The sequence below is a fragment of the Diorhabda sublineata genome, chromosome 4, assembly GCF_026230105.1.
Source record: "Diorhabda sublineata isolate icDioSubl1.1 chromosome 4, icDioSubl1.1, whole genome shotgun sequence".
Taxonomy (NCBI): Eukaryota; Metazoa; Arthropoda; class Insecta; order Coleoptera; family Chrysomelidae; genus Diorhabda; species Diorhabda sublineata.
In genome coordinates, this window is record NC_079477.1 from 35,643,138 (window position 1) to 35,657,917 (window position 14,780).

Sequence of the window (14,780 nt, forward strand, 5' to 3'; positions counted from 1 at the left end):
GGAATCGAAGTGTGGCGAAAGGTTGAAGTGTTTTAGGGAGACTTGTTGCGTTTTTGTATTGACTCCGAATACCTCGGTGGGCATGGGCGTGCGATTTCGTACTAGATTTACGTGGAATTGAAAAAAGAAGTTCGAATTTCGTCGAAATACTCAAAATTTGGGGAAGGCGCCACTCGATTTCGTCGCAATATTCAAAATTTGGTGAAGGCGCTACTCGATTCCATAGAAATACTCAAAGTTTGGTGGACGCACCACTCGATTTAGTCGCAGTACTCAAAATTTGGGGAAGGCGCCATTCGATTTCGCCGAAATTTTCACAATTGGGCGAAGGCGCCATTCGATTTCGCCGAAATTTTCACAATTGGGTGGAGGCGCCATTCGATTTCGTCGAAATTTTCAAAATTGGGTGAAGGCGCGACCCTAATTTGCCAAAAGAATCGACAATTGGTGATTACACGACTGAATTTATTCGAATGATGAAAATTTGATGAAGAAACAACTCGATTTCGTCGAATTATTCAAAATTTGATGGACGCGCTACTCGATTTCATGGAAATTCTCAAAATTTGGTGAAGGCGCTACTCGATTTCGTCGAAATACTCATAGTTTGGTGGATGCGCCAATAGATTTCGTAATAGTTTGGTGGACGCGCCATTCTATTTCGTCGAAATACTCATAGTTTGGTGGATGCGCCACTAGATTTCATAGAAATGTTAATAGTTTGGTGGATGCGCCACCCGATTTCGTCGAAATAATCAAAATTTGATGAAGTAGCCACCCGAATTTGCCTAAAGAATCAACAATTAGTGAATACGCGACTGACTTTAGTCAAATGTTCAAAATTTAGTAACGTTGCAATTCGATTTTTCCATAATTTTCAATAGTTTATGGACGTGTGTCTAGTATTCGGCAAAAGAATGGACAAGTATCTTGTATTTGTCAAAAATATCGTGTTTTGGAAGACGCGGATAATTAATTCGTCGACAACAGACAATATATAAACTTGTTTCTCATACTCGGCAAAAATAGTGTACGAGTGTCTTTTATTCGTCAAAACATCAACCCACAAGTGTCAATAATTTCGAAATTTTGTGGATGAGCATCTTATAATCGTCAAAAATTTCGAAATTCCGAGGACGAGTGTCTTGTATTTGTCAAAAATTTCGTAATTTTGTGGACTAGTGTCTTGTATTCGTCAAAAATTTCAAAATTCTGCGGACGAATGTCTTGGTTTCGTCGAAAATTTTGAAATTCAATCCACAAGTGTCAAAAATTTAGAAATTTTGTGGACTATTGTCTTGTATTTGTCAAAAATTTCAAAATTTTGTGGACTAGTCTTGTATTCGTCAAAAATTTCAAAATTCTGTGGACGAATGTCTTCTTTTTGTCGAAAATTTTGAAATTCAATCCACAAGTCTCAAAAATTTAGAAACTTTGTGGACTAGTGCCTTGTATTCGTCAAAAATTTCAAAATTCTGTGGACGAATGTCTTGTTTTCGTCGAAAATTTTGAAATTCAATCCACAAGTGTCAAAAATTTAGAAATTTTGTGGACTATTGTCTTGTATTCGTCAAAAATTTCAAAATTTTGTGAACTAGTCTTGTATTCGTCAAAAATTTCAAAATTCTGTGGACGAATGTCTTGTATTCGTCGAAAATTTTGAAATTCAATCCACAAGTCTCAAAAATTTAGAAATTTTGTGGACTAGTGTCTTGTATTCGTCAAAAATTTCAAAATTCTGTGGACGAATGTCTTGTTTTCGTCGAAAATTTTGAAATTCAATCCACAAGTGTCAAAAATTTAGACATTTTGTGGACTAGTGTCTTGTATTCGTCAAAAATTTCAAAATTCTGTGGACGAATGTCTTGTATTCGTCAAAAATTTCGAAATTCAATCCACAAGTGTCAAAAATTTCGAAATTCTGTGGACAAGTGTCTTATATTCGTCAAAAATTTAGAAATATTTTGTGGACGAGTGTCTTGGTATTTGTCAAAAATATCGTGGATCCTTGACTCGTCGAAACGAGGGAATTTAAGAACTCGTGTCTCTCATTAAAAGGATAATCGAAAAAATTCGAAATTTCGTGTATACACCTCTCGCATTCGCCGAAAATATCTAGAAAAATTTGCCTCAAAACGAAAAAGCAGTTTTATATACTTTTTTTATAATATTTTCGGTCCCCAACAGCACGCCCATGTGAATTTTGCAACTTTCCACTCGGAAAATGAATGCCCAACATCAACCCCTTTTCACAGAAACATCCACCAAACCAACCCCACTAATAAGGACCAAATTCCTGCGAATCCAACCCGCTAAATATCCTTTTCCACCAAACAACGACGTATTTACCACGATTGGTCATAGTTTGTGGCCAATCCCACGTGACGCGGTTGGCCTCTTTTTACTTCGCCACCCGCCACCCCCATTTCTTCGCCCCTAAGCGGGCCCCCAATGGGTGTTTCCGGTATAGGTACCCGCAATGTGGTTTAGATAAAAATCACGCATGCGGTGGAAATTTTCCCGACAATTATCAGACAATTTTCTCTAGTGAAAACTGATTTGAATATATTTTTCCATTTATACGGGGTGTAGCCGACAAATTCGTCAAACTTTCAACGCCGTTATATCAGAAATTCGTTCAGTTTTCCGGAATTTCCAGGAAAAACGATCTTTTCGGTGGAAGAGTTTGGAAAATTCACAGGCGTTATGACACATGTCGCTCTCGTCTTCGCTCTGGTTTTCCTGCGTTTTCGCGGATCGATTTCATTCGAGGAAAGCCGAAAACTTGGAAAATTGACGGTCTCAAATTGGAAAATCGATGGAAAATTATATTTCTGGAAAAAATTAGTATAGAAACGAGGAGGGGGCGGTTTGGTGCAGTTACCGGGATTATTTTGGCGAATGCGCTTCTAATTAAACGCCGGCGCATCCGCCAATTCCTTTTTTTATGACCTACTTTCGTTTTCACGCGATTTTAGCATGTAAATAAGCAGATAAACGAAGGGGGGACGGTGGAAATTTGTTTATCAAATATATTTACAATGAAATTTTTGCATCAAATGCAAAACTACCCCTACAATTTTCATATTTCGTGAGGGCGTCTAAATTTTCGTATTCTTATTAGATCAGTGGCAGGCTGTATAAGAGAATTCAACGGGGTATTGGAAAAAAATTGAAATTTAGCGAACACGTATTCCGGATTCGTTAAATTTGCTGAAAGCGCGACTCGCATCAGCCAATATATCGAGAAAATTCGAGTTTTAGGCGAAGGCGCAACTAATTTCCGCTGATACATCGAGAAAATTCGAACTTTGGGCAAAGGCGCGACTCGCATCCGCCAATATATCGAGAAAATTCAAATTTTGGGCAAAGGCGCGACTCGTATCCGCCAATATATCGAGAAAATTCGAGTTTTAGGCGAAGGCGCAACTAACTTCCACTGATATATCGAGAAAATTCGAACTTTGGGCAAAGGCGCGACTCGCATCCGCCAATATATCAAGAAAATTCTAGTTTTAGGCGAAGGCGCAACTAATTTCCACTGATATATCGAGAAAATTCGAATTTTGGGCAAAAGCGCGACTCGCATCCGCCAATATATCGAGAAAATTCGAGTTTTAGGCGAAGGCGCAACTAACTTCCACTGATATATCGAGAAAATTCGAATTTTGGGCAAAGGCGCGACTCGTATCCGCCAATATATCGAGAAAATTCAAATTTTGGGCAAAGGCGCGACTCGTATCCGCCAATATATCGAGAAAATTCGAGTTTTAGGCGAAGGCGCAACTAATTTCCACTGATATATCGAGAAAATTCGAATTTTGGGCAAAAGCGCGACTCGCATCCGCCAATATATCGAGAAAATTCGAGTTTTAGGCGAAGGCGCAACTAATTTCCACTGATATATCGAGAAAATTCGAATTTTGGGCAAAAGCGCGACTCGCATCCGCCAATATATCGAGAAAATTCGAGTTTTAGGCGAAGGCGCAACTAACTTCCACTGATATATCGAGAAAATTCGAATTTTGGGCAAAGGCGCGACTCGTATCCGCCAATATATCGAGAAAATTCAAATTTTGGGCAAAGGCGCGACTCGTATCCGCCAATATATCGAGAAAATTCGAGTTTTAGGCGAAGGCGCAACTAACTTCCACTGATATATCGAGAAAATTCGAATTTTGGGCAAAGGCGCGACTCGCATCCGCCAATATATGGAAGAAATTTGAATTTTGGTGGACGTGCGTCTTGAAGTCGCCTAAATATCGGAAAATATTGGCGTTCCTTCTAGTTACGCTAATGATAAACTGTTTGTCGCTTATGAAGTGAATAAAAAGGCGAAGTATGCTGATTGGGGTCAAGCAGAAGGCTTTCAACCCTCAACTAGGGGTAAAAATATGTACCAGTACCGGCTTTAAAATGATTACGACTATTTTATATCATTTATTCATTTTTAAATGCAATTTTTACTTGTTCTAAGTTGTCTTTAAACGTCACTTATACTTTTATATTGCAATGGAACATTTTAGGTTGTTGTTTATTGTCTCAGCACACTGTAGAATGTTCCGGGAACATTCTATGTCAATTTGGGATGTATTCGAAATAAATTTTCAACTTTCTAGAATATTTTAGAACTTTCTAATTCGTTGCAGAACTTTTTTCAACTCTCTTATATAATCTTATGGTCCTAGATTGATTCGGAACATTTTCAATTGTCCGGGAACATCTTCAACCACTTTTCGGTACATTTGAAGTTGTTCCTCGGCATTTTATAATGTTTTGGGACCTTTTACATTATTTTGGAGCATTCTGCAATTTTCTAAAACGATTTATGTTCTTGAAGAACATACCAAATTGTTCCTGTTTGTTTCAGAACATACTAAAATGTTAATGAAGATATTCAACCACTTTTCTGTACATTTGAAGTTGTTATATAAAGATTTATGTTCTTTTAGAACAAACTATAATGTTCCTGATTGATTCAGAACATATTTAAATATCCAGGAACATTTTCAATCACTTTTAGGTACATTCGAAGTTGTTCTTTCAACCCCTTAATGTTGTAGGACCCTTTATATTAGTGTGAAACATTCTGCAAAGTTCTATAATAATTTATGTTCTTGTAGAACATACCAGAATTGGTAGTGATTCATTCAGAACACTTTAAAATGTCTGAAAACATCTTAAACCATGTTTCGGCGCGTTTAAATTTGTTCTTCAGCTTTCTACAGTGCTCAGGGACGTTCGGGAACATTTCAAATGACTGTAGAACATTCTGCAAAGTTCTAGAACATGCCAGCATATTCCTGATTCATTCAGAACACTTTATAATGTCTGAAAACATCTTGAGCCACGTGTTTAAATTTGTTCTTCAAATTTCTACAGTGTTCTGAGGCCTCCATGAACATTTCGCAATGTTCTAGAATAATTTATGTTCTTGTAGAACATACCAAATTGATTTAGAACATTTTAAAATATCTAGAAACATCACTAACCAATTCTGGGTGAATTCGAATTTGTTCTTCAATTTTCTACAGTGTTCTGAGACCTCCGTGAACATATTTCGCAATGTTCTAGAATATGGTATGTTTTAATAGAACATACCAAATTGATTTAGAACATTTTCGAATATCTGGGAACACTTTCAACCCATTCGAATTTGTTCTTCAACTTTCTACAATGTTCTGTGACATTTATGAACGTTTTAATTGATTATAGAACATTTCGCTTTTCCGTCGATTATTCTAGAACATTCTAATCCGTTTGACGACGTTCTATGAAAAAGTATGTTCTTGTGGAACATACTAGAATGTTCCCGATTGATTTGGAGGATTTTGAAATGTCCGTGAACATATTCTGGAGTTTCTATGGACATTAAAAATTGCAGGACGAAATTTTCGAATCAGGCTCTGAAGTTGTGACCGAAACGTCTTTCAATAAATCTCGACACGCGATAATATACGCCCACGGACGAACGTGTCGCAATCCATTTTTTTTTTATTTCAACGATTTTTTATATTTTCGAGTCAAAATTAATAACAATAATAACGGGTGCTCGTTAAAACGAGACCGAAACGTCGTTAATTATACAAAAAATCTAGAAAAAGGTATAATTTCGAAAATTGCGGTCTAAAAACTAAACCGGAATCGCAATTTCTATTTCTGCGAGACATTTTTTGGATCCAAATAGCTTATATCATGTGGAAAATCCAACTTATACCGAGCGAGAGTCTGGCACTTATATTATTCGATAAAAAAACGTCGCTATATATTATTTTAAAACGCGTCACTTATATTTCCGAAAATGTGTCACTTCTATCGAACAGTTTCTAATATTTACAGACTTATCAGTTACGTAATTCATAGTAACGTCACTTATATAATTTCGCAGCGTTACAGAGACATGTTTTTTTTTCGGTGAAATCAGCGTCGTTTATACCACATAAGCGTCATTTCGAATATTTGCGAAGCGTCGCTTACATCACTAAATACCGCTTATATCAAGTGAAGCACCTGTTATCTGTTGCTATACCGCTTATATCATTTAGTTATATAGTTGCGTCGCTTATATGGTTTTTTCAAACGTGTCCCTTATATCATGTTGCTTTTTGCGTCGCTTACATCATTTTTTAAACGTGTCACTTATATCATATTGCTGTTTGTGTCGCTTACATAATTTTTTTAAACGTGTCACTTATCTCACATTTGCTTTTGCGTCGCTTATATCGTTTTTTAAACGTGTCACTTATATCATGTTGCTCTTTGCGTCGCTTACATCGTTTTTTAACGTGTCACTTATCTCACATTTGCTTTTTGTGTCGCTTATATCGTTTTTTAACGTGTCACTTATCTCACATTTGCTTTTGCGTCGCTTACATAGTTTTTTAACGTGTCACTTATATAATGTTGCTTTTTGCGTCGCTTACATCGTTTTTTAACGTGTCACTTATATCACATTTGCTTTTGCGTCGCTTATATCGTTTTTTAAACGTGTCACTTGCCACATGTTGCTGTTTGCGTCGCTTACATAGTTTTTTTAACGTGTCACTCATATCATGTTGCTTTTTGCGTCGCTTACATCGTTTTTTAACGCGTCACTTATCTCACATTTGCTTTTGCGTCGCTTATATCGTTTTTTAAACGTGTCACTTATATCATGTTGCTTTTTGCGTTGCTTATATCGTTTTTTTACGTATCACTTATATCAAGTTGTTCTTTGTGTCGCTTATATCATTGTTGAAATGTGTCACTTATTTCAAGTTGTCTTTTGCGTCGCTTTTATCGTTTTTTAAACGTGTCACTTATTTCACGTTTAAGATTACGTCGCTTATTTGAATTTTATGTGTCGTTTATATCATTTAGCGACATGTAACTATCTTATAAGCTACTGTTTAACGTTGCGTCACTTATATTGTTTGATATAAGTGTTGTAGCGATCCGTATTTATCAACCAAGCTTCGGTTTTGGAGTAGTTTTTTCCCGCGTCACTTATAACTTTGTAAAGTCGATCGTCGTTTTTGTTGTCGCTTATATCATTCGACGGTCTGTCGCTTATATCGGCGAGCGTGGATGCCTGTAGAAGGGTGGGAGGAGGGTTAAAAATACTAACGCTTATAACAAAATATCTATTTATTATATAAAATATCCTTAAATCAATTGGGGTTATTGAGGAATTCAATATTTGGAACGAATTGGAAGAATTTTGTATTTTTTTTTTTTTTTTTAATAACCCTAATCGAGATATTTAGTTAATACTGAACAATATAAATTCTATAAACTCCGAAATAAAAACGAAAACATTCTCAAAATGGCAAGGAAAAATCGTGCAGATCGATGATTTTACCATCAACCTAAAATTAAAATTGGTGGATGTTATTAAGAGTTTGCGCAGTCAGACACAATTGTAGATGATCGAATTTGTGGGAAACGAACAATTTCAGTTTCTTGGAATGAAAAAAAATTTGTGGATTTTCATTCAAATTTGCGCATTAATTGGACAAAAATATATTAATAATCACATAACGATTTTGAAAACTCTGATTTCTTGAACTAAACTCATTTATAGGAGCAAAAAACAGTTTCGATTAAGACTTGCGCATTATTTGAATAAAAAAAATCATTAATTTGCGCAATAATTGGACAAAAAGTTATTAACAAACCGAATTTTGTGGCTTAAAGTTATTTGTAAGAGTAAAAATACGCAATTTCGGGTAAAATTTGCGAATTAACGGATTAAATTTGCGCATTAATTGGACAAAATATCATTAATTTGCAGAATTAATTGGGCAAAAAGTTAATAACAAACCGATTTTTCAACTCATTTCTTTTATACTAGATAAAAACACAGTTTCGGTTAAAACTTGCGCATTAATTGGACGAAATAACATTAATATGCGCATTAATTGGACGAAATAACATTAATATGCGCATTAATTGGACAAAAAGTTATTAACAAACCGAATTTTGTGGCTTAAAGTTATTTGTAAGAGCAAAAATACAGTTTCGAATAAAATTTGCGCATTAATTGGACACAATATCATTAATTTGCGGTTTAATTGGACAAGCAGATATTAACAAACCAAATTTTTCAACACAACTCGTTTATACGAGATAAAAACACAGTTTCGGTTAAAATTTGCGCATTAATTGGACAAAAAGGTATAAACGACCGAATTTTGTGGCTTGAGGTCATTTGTAAGAGCAAAAATACATAGTTTGGGATAAAATTTGAGCATCAATTGGACAAAAAGTTATTAACAAACTGAATTTTTCAACTCAACTCGTTTATAAGAGATAAAACCCCGTTTCGGTTAAAACTTGCGAATTAATTGGACGAAATAACATTAATTTGCGCATTAATTGGACAAAAAGGTATAAACGACCGAATTTTGTGGCTTGAGGTCATTTGTAAGAGCAAAAATACACAGTTTAGGATAAAATTTTCGCATTAATTGGACAAAAAGTTATTAACAAACTGAATTTTTCAACTCAACTCGTTTATAATAGATAATAACATTAATTTGCGTATTAATTGGACAAAAAATTATTGACAACTGGATTTTTTGGCTTAAAATCATCTGTAAGAGCAAAAATACACAGTTTCTTGTGAAATTTGCGCATTAATTGGACAAAATATCATTAATTTGCGCATTAATTGGACAAAAAGTTATCAAAAACCGGATTTTTTGGCTTTGTAAGTCATTTGTAAGTGGAAAAAAACAAAGTTTCGATTATAATTTGCGAATTAATTGTACAACCTAACCACTAACCTTCGGATCATCGATTCCACTATCAAACGGCGGTAACGTCGACAGTTTCAATTCTAGTAATCGGCTCGACGACTTTAACGTTCAAATTTTTATCCGGTTCATCGGGATCCAATTTCAAATCTTGAATAATTTCGATGACGTCGTTAATGGCATCCGAAACGTCCTCGTCCTTTTTGCGATCCTTTTTAACGTAATGCAAATAACAAACGCCCCTCTTGCCCTTCCAAGTTATGCATCTAGGTTTGATGTTTCTCTCTTTTAGAGCCTTCACGAAATCCCTCGTCCTATAAAAAGGGTTTTAATTGAATAAGGGTTGCTGGGGGGAGGGGGAGATGGAGGTTGAGTGGGGGTATATATATATATATATATATATATATATATATATATATATATATATATATATATAATTCCGCCGCCTGTTTACCTCATTTTTTTATTTATATTCGTCACTTTCAACGAATAATCGATACGGAAATTTCTTCTTCTCTTTTCGTTGCGTTTCGAACGATCCGTTTCGTCGGTGCGATAAGATTCTTCGGTACGCGGAGTATCGTCTTCTCCTTTATTCCTTTTCGCGCCGCTTCCCCTCCTCTTCTTCTTTTGGTTTTCCTTGTCGTTTTGGTCGATGCGGTTCGCGTCCGGATCCTCGACGGGGTTTTTCGTTTCTTTTTTCGAGTAACGCCTCCAATAGAAAGGTCGATGACCTTTTCCATTTTCTTTAGACAGCGTCGTATCTCGATTTTGGGATTTTTTGTGTTCGGCGTACAATATTTGTAACAATTTTCGACTTTTCACTTGACCCACATTCAATTCGTTCCAAAAAATACCGGGGGGTTTCGGTAATTTATTTTCGACGATTATTGTACGAGTCGGGGTTATGATGACGTCGACGGGCGTGTCGTATTTTTCGAACAAGTCTCGAGGTAGCGAATCGAACACCTAAATCAAAAGACAAACTTTAGAGGCGCGCTTGTACAAGATCGACATAATTTTACGTAAGGGACACACTGTATAGACTGCCGAGATCGTAATTCGTCGCCAAAGACATTCTGTATAGTACCGAATACGATAATTCGTAAAAAATCGTAATTCACATAATGGGACATACTGTATAATGTCGAATGAAAAATCTTAACTGTCAAGACCGTAACTCGTCATAAAGGACATTCCGTATAATACAAAGTGTACTTTTTAATATAGAATCGTAATTCGACTCGAGGACATACTGTATAGTATCAAATGAAAAATTTCCTGGTCCAAAAGACTGCCGAGATCGTAATTCGTCGCCAAGAACATTCTGTATAGTACCGAATACGTTAATTCGTAAAAAATCGTAATTCAACTAATGGGACATACTGTATAATGTCGAATGGAAAATCTCAACTGTCAAGACCGTAACTCGTCATAAAGGACATTCCGTATAATACAAAGTGTACTTTTTAATATAGAATCGTAATTCGACTCGAGGACATACTGTATAGTATCAAATGAAAAATTTCCTGGTCCAAAAGACTGCCGAGATCGTAATTCGTCGCCAAGGACATTCTGTATAGTACCGAATACGTTAATTCGTAAAAAATCCTAATTCAACTAATGGGACATACTGTATAATGTCGAATGGAAAATCTCAACTGTCAAGACCGTAACTCGTCATAAAGGACATTCCGTATAATACAAAGTGTACTTTTTAATATAGAATCGTAATTCGACTCGAAGACATACTGTATAGTATCAAATGAAAAATTTCCTGGTCCAAAAGACTGCCGAGATCGTAATTCGTCGCCAAGGACATTCTGTATAGTACCGAATACGTTAATTCGTAAAAAATCCTAATTCAACTAATGGGACATACTGTATAATGTCGAATGGAAAATCTCAACTGTCAAGACCGTAACTCGTCATAAAGGACATTCCGTATAATACAAAGTGTACTTTTTAATATAGAATCGTAATTCGACTCGAGGACATACTGTATAGTATCAAATGAAAAATTTCCTGGTCCAAAAGACTGCCGAGATCGTAATTCGTCGCCAAGAACATTCTGTATAGTACCGAATACGTTAATTCGTAAAAAATCGTAATTCAACTAATGGGACATACTGTATAATGTCAAATGAAAAATCTCAACTGTCAAGACCGTAACTTGTCATAAAAGACAATCTATATAGTACAAAGTGTACTTTTTAATATAAGAATCATAATTCGACTCGAGGACATACTGTATAGTGTCAAATGGAAAATTTCCTGGTCCAAAAGACTGCCATGATCGTAATTCGTCGCCAAGGACATTCTGTATAGTACCGAATACGTTAACTCGTAACAAATCGTAATTCAACTATTGAGACATACTGTATAATTTCGAAAGAAAAATCTCAACTGTCAACACTGTAACTCGTCATAAAGGGCATTCCGTATAATACAAAGTGTACTTTTTAATATAGAATAGTAATTCGACTCGAGGACACACTGTATAGTGTCAAATGAAAAATTTCCTGGTCCAAAAGACTGCCGAGATCGTAATTCGTCGCCAAGGACTTTCTGTATAATACCGAATACAATTATTTAAAAGAGAATAGATAATTCATCTTGAGGGACATACTGTATAATGTCAAATAGAAAATTTCAACCAACGAGACCGTAATTAACCGCAAAAAACATCCTATATAATAGAAATAGTGACTTTTAATGCAGAATCATAATTTAACTCGAGGACATACTGTAATGTCAAATTCGAAATTTGATGCTTCAATAATCCGCCAAATTCGAAATTCGATTTGAGAGACATTCTGTATAGTACCAAACACGATTATTTATAGAAGAGGTGTAATTCACCTTGAGGGACGTACTGTATAATGTCAAATGAAAAATCCTAACTATCCAGTCTGTAGTCCATGACAAAGGACATTCTGTATAGTAGAAAGTGTAATTTCAATGTAAAAATTATACTTTAACTAGAGGACACACTATATAGTGTTTAATACAAAATTTAATTCTGTAATCAGCCGCCAACATTGAAGTTCGATTTGAGATACATTCTGTATAGTATTAAACACAATTATTTATAAAAGAGCTATAATTCACTTTGAGGAACATACTGTATAATATCAAATGGAAAATTTTAACTAACCAAACGGTAATTAGTCGCAAAGGACATCCTGTATAAAGTAAAAACAAACAAAATTAAATGATTTCATTCGGATTGTGCTCTAATTCAAAGTAAACACTGTATAGAGTAAAAACAAAATTAAATGTTATAATTAGGATTGAATGGAAAGACATACTCAGTTCAAAAGATACACTATATAGTCATACATACAGTGAGAGCATAAGCTCAGGAAGTAAAGAGAGACACTGTATAATCAAAAATTTGACGTTTTACCTGCAGATCGTGCACGATGGTAACGATGACGGTATCATCATTAACAGCTTTATATTCTTTGAACAACCCGTATTCCAAATCCTCGAAACCTCTTCCTCTACCGATCCGGTAACCTTCTTTAGACACAGCCACGCTACCCACTATCAGCATATCTACAGTCACCCCATCGGAAATACCGACGTTTTCCCCTCGATGAATGTCCCCACGGGATACCAAAGTCTTAAAATCATCAGATTCATTTACCACAATTTTTTTCATTAAACATCTTTGAAATCTGGAAAACGGATAATTAATTTTGGCAAACAATGTATTCTAATTAGTTTTGATTAAGAGGTTAAAAATTGCGGCAAATTTTCGAAATTAAGAAAAAATTACCTCGGAAATGGGACATATAAATCTTTGGAATTTTCAAGTACTAATTCCCTAGCGGACGTCAGGGCTTTGTCTATAAAAACCGCGACTGATTTGGCCCCAATAAACTCTGGTAATTTCGTTAAATTCATGGTAGTATCTTCTATACCAATGAAATTTGGTATCCTACCATGAGGTTTCGGAAAAGTAATCAAACGATGGTTGGAAAAACACTCCCAAACTTTTTTCCTTATAGTGAGTTTAGTTTCCTCGTCGGCAAGAACTGGTGGTATTATTTCTTCATTTCTACTAACCTGCTTGTCCATATTGCTTCCTACAACGAAATAAAGTTAATACGTTATATTAGAAAATTAATTCGACTTACCAGAATTGTTGGGTTTCATTTCGGTAATATGAGATTCACTTATTAATGATAATAAGAATTGAACAAATTGTCGTTTATCAATTTATTATCTATTTTGTACTCCCACCAGTTTTTAATATGTTAATCAAACATTTTTTAATTATTACTCGAAACTAACTTTTTGTTGACGTTTTTATATTTCCGAGGTCGATTCTGTTTTGTTTTTGTTTATAAATTGAAAAAATTGTTGTTAACAAAATGATTTGTTGATACGATCAAATCAGTGTAATTATTTGCCATCTTATCTAGAGATATTTAGAAATCTTAGTTTTGGTTATTTTTAAATGACATTTTTAATTGTCAAATGTCATTTTAACGAACCATAGATCTAATAAAATCACTAAATACTTTATTTACATAGATAGTTTGCAATGTAGTGATAAATCTACATATTTTATATATTTTTTGTTAATATTGATCCATTCAAGAGAAATTTTAGAACTTAAATGCAGTTTTAAATAACTAGCGACAACGTTGGTTGTATATAACTACTATTACAGCTCCGTTATTTTATTTTATAAATTACATATTTTCCTCTTGTTTTTTTTCAATTATGAGAAAATATTCATTCTTAGAAAACGTAACCTAATTTTTGTATATTTAATAGTTCTATAGTAAAAATTATGAAAAAAATAACCATATTTCATAACTCTTATAAAGCAGTGTAAAATGATTCGTGAATTTGTTGATTGTACTACAACATTTTTTTACTTTATGTAAATTCACATTAACGTTCGTAAAATATTTAAATGACGTATTTTTCGTTTTTATTTCAGAATTTGAGAATAAAAGATGTCAATTTTCTACTAATGTGCATTCATTTCTGTATATTGTGATAAAATGATTAGAAATAATAGTTTCATAAAAGCAGTGTAGAACAGCTCGTGAATTTATTCGTCGTACCACACTAATATTCTTACTTGTCAAATTTTAAGACAAATCGATATGATTTCACAGTTACATTTTTAAAACATTAAATTTACGTGTTTTTTTTTGGTTTTGTTACAAAATTTGAGAATGGAAGATGTCAATTTTACACTAATGTACATTAATTTCGGTATATTGACTTATGTGATTAAAAAAATCGTGATAAAATGAGATATTATAGTTCTTAAAAAGCAGTGAAAATAACATGTGAATTTATTGGTCATACTAGCTTTTACACTTGTCAAATGTCAAATCAAAACTTCAAAACTATGCTATTAAATTTCCTATTTTTCTCAATTATTTTGGAATTAAAAGAAATTTTCATAAAAAACTTTTTCATTTTCATTAATTGGTTTAAATTATAAAAAATTGTGTTGAAAATCAATAAAATACTATTAAAAAAAATATTGTAAGATTCTTAAATGTCGTAACT

The 14,780-nt window shown here is 34.2% G+C and overlaps 1 protein-coding gene across 1 annotated transcript; it reads right to left on the reverse strand.

Moving 5' to 3' along the window:
- Positions 1-7,607: 7,607 nt before the first annotated feature.
- Positions 7,608-13,729, reverse strand: LOC130442804 (methenyltetrahydrofolate synthase domain-containing protein). The gene is made up of 6 exons (XM_056777159.1): positions 13,382-13,729; positions 13,021-13,330; positions 12,646-12,919; positions 9,691-10,205; positions 9,267-9,550; positions 7,608-7,847 (listed from the first exon to the last, which is right to left on the reverse strand). The coding sequence occupies exons 1-5, from the start codon at positions 13,398-13,400 to the stop codon at positions 9,289-9,291; spliced, it is 1,380 nt and encodes a 459-aa protein (XP_056633137.1). The 5' UTR covers positions 13,401-13,729; the 3' UTR covers positions 7,608-7,847; positions 9,267-9,288.
- Between the last annotated feature and the right edge of the window lie 1,051 nt (positions 13,730-14,780).

Coding starts and splice junctions, on each gene's coding strand:
- LOC130442804 (XM_056777159.1), bottom strand. Junction 10,206..12,645: donor CCATCGTGCACGATCTGCAG/GTAAAACGTCAA, acceptor CTTTTGATTTAG/GTGTTCGATTCGCTACCTCG. Junction 9,551..9,690: donor AATATAAATAAAAAAATGAG/GTAAACAGGCGG, acceptor CCCTTTTTATAG/GACGAGGGATTTCGTGAAGG.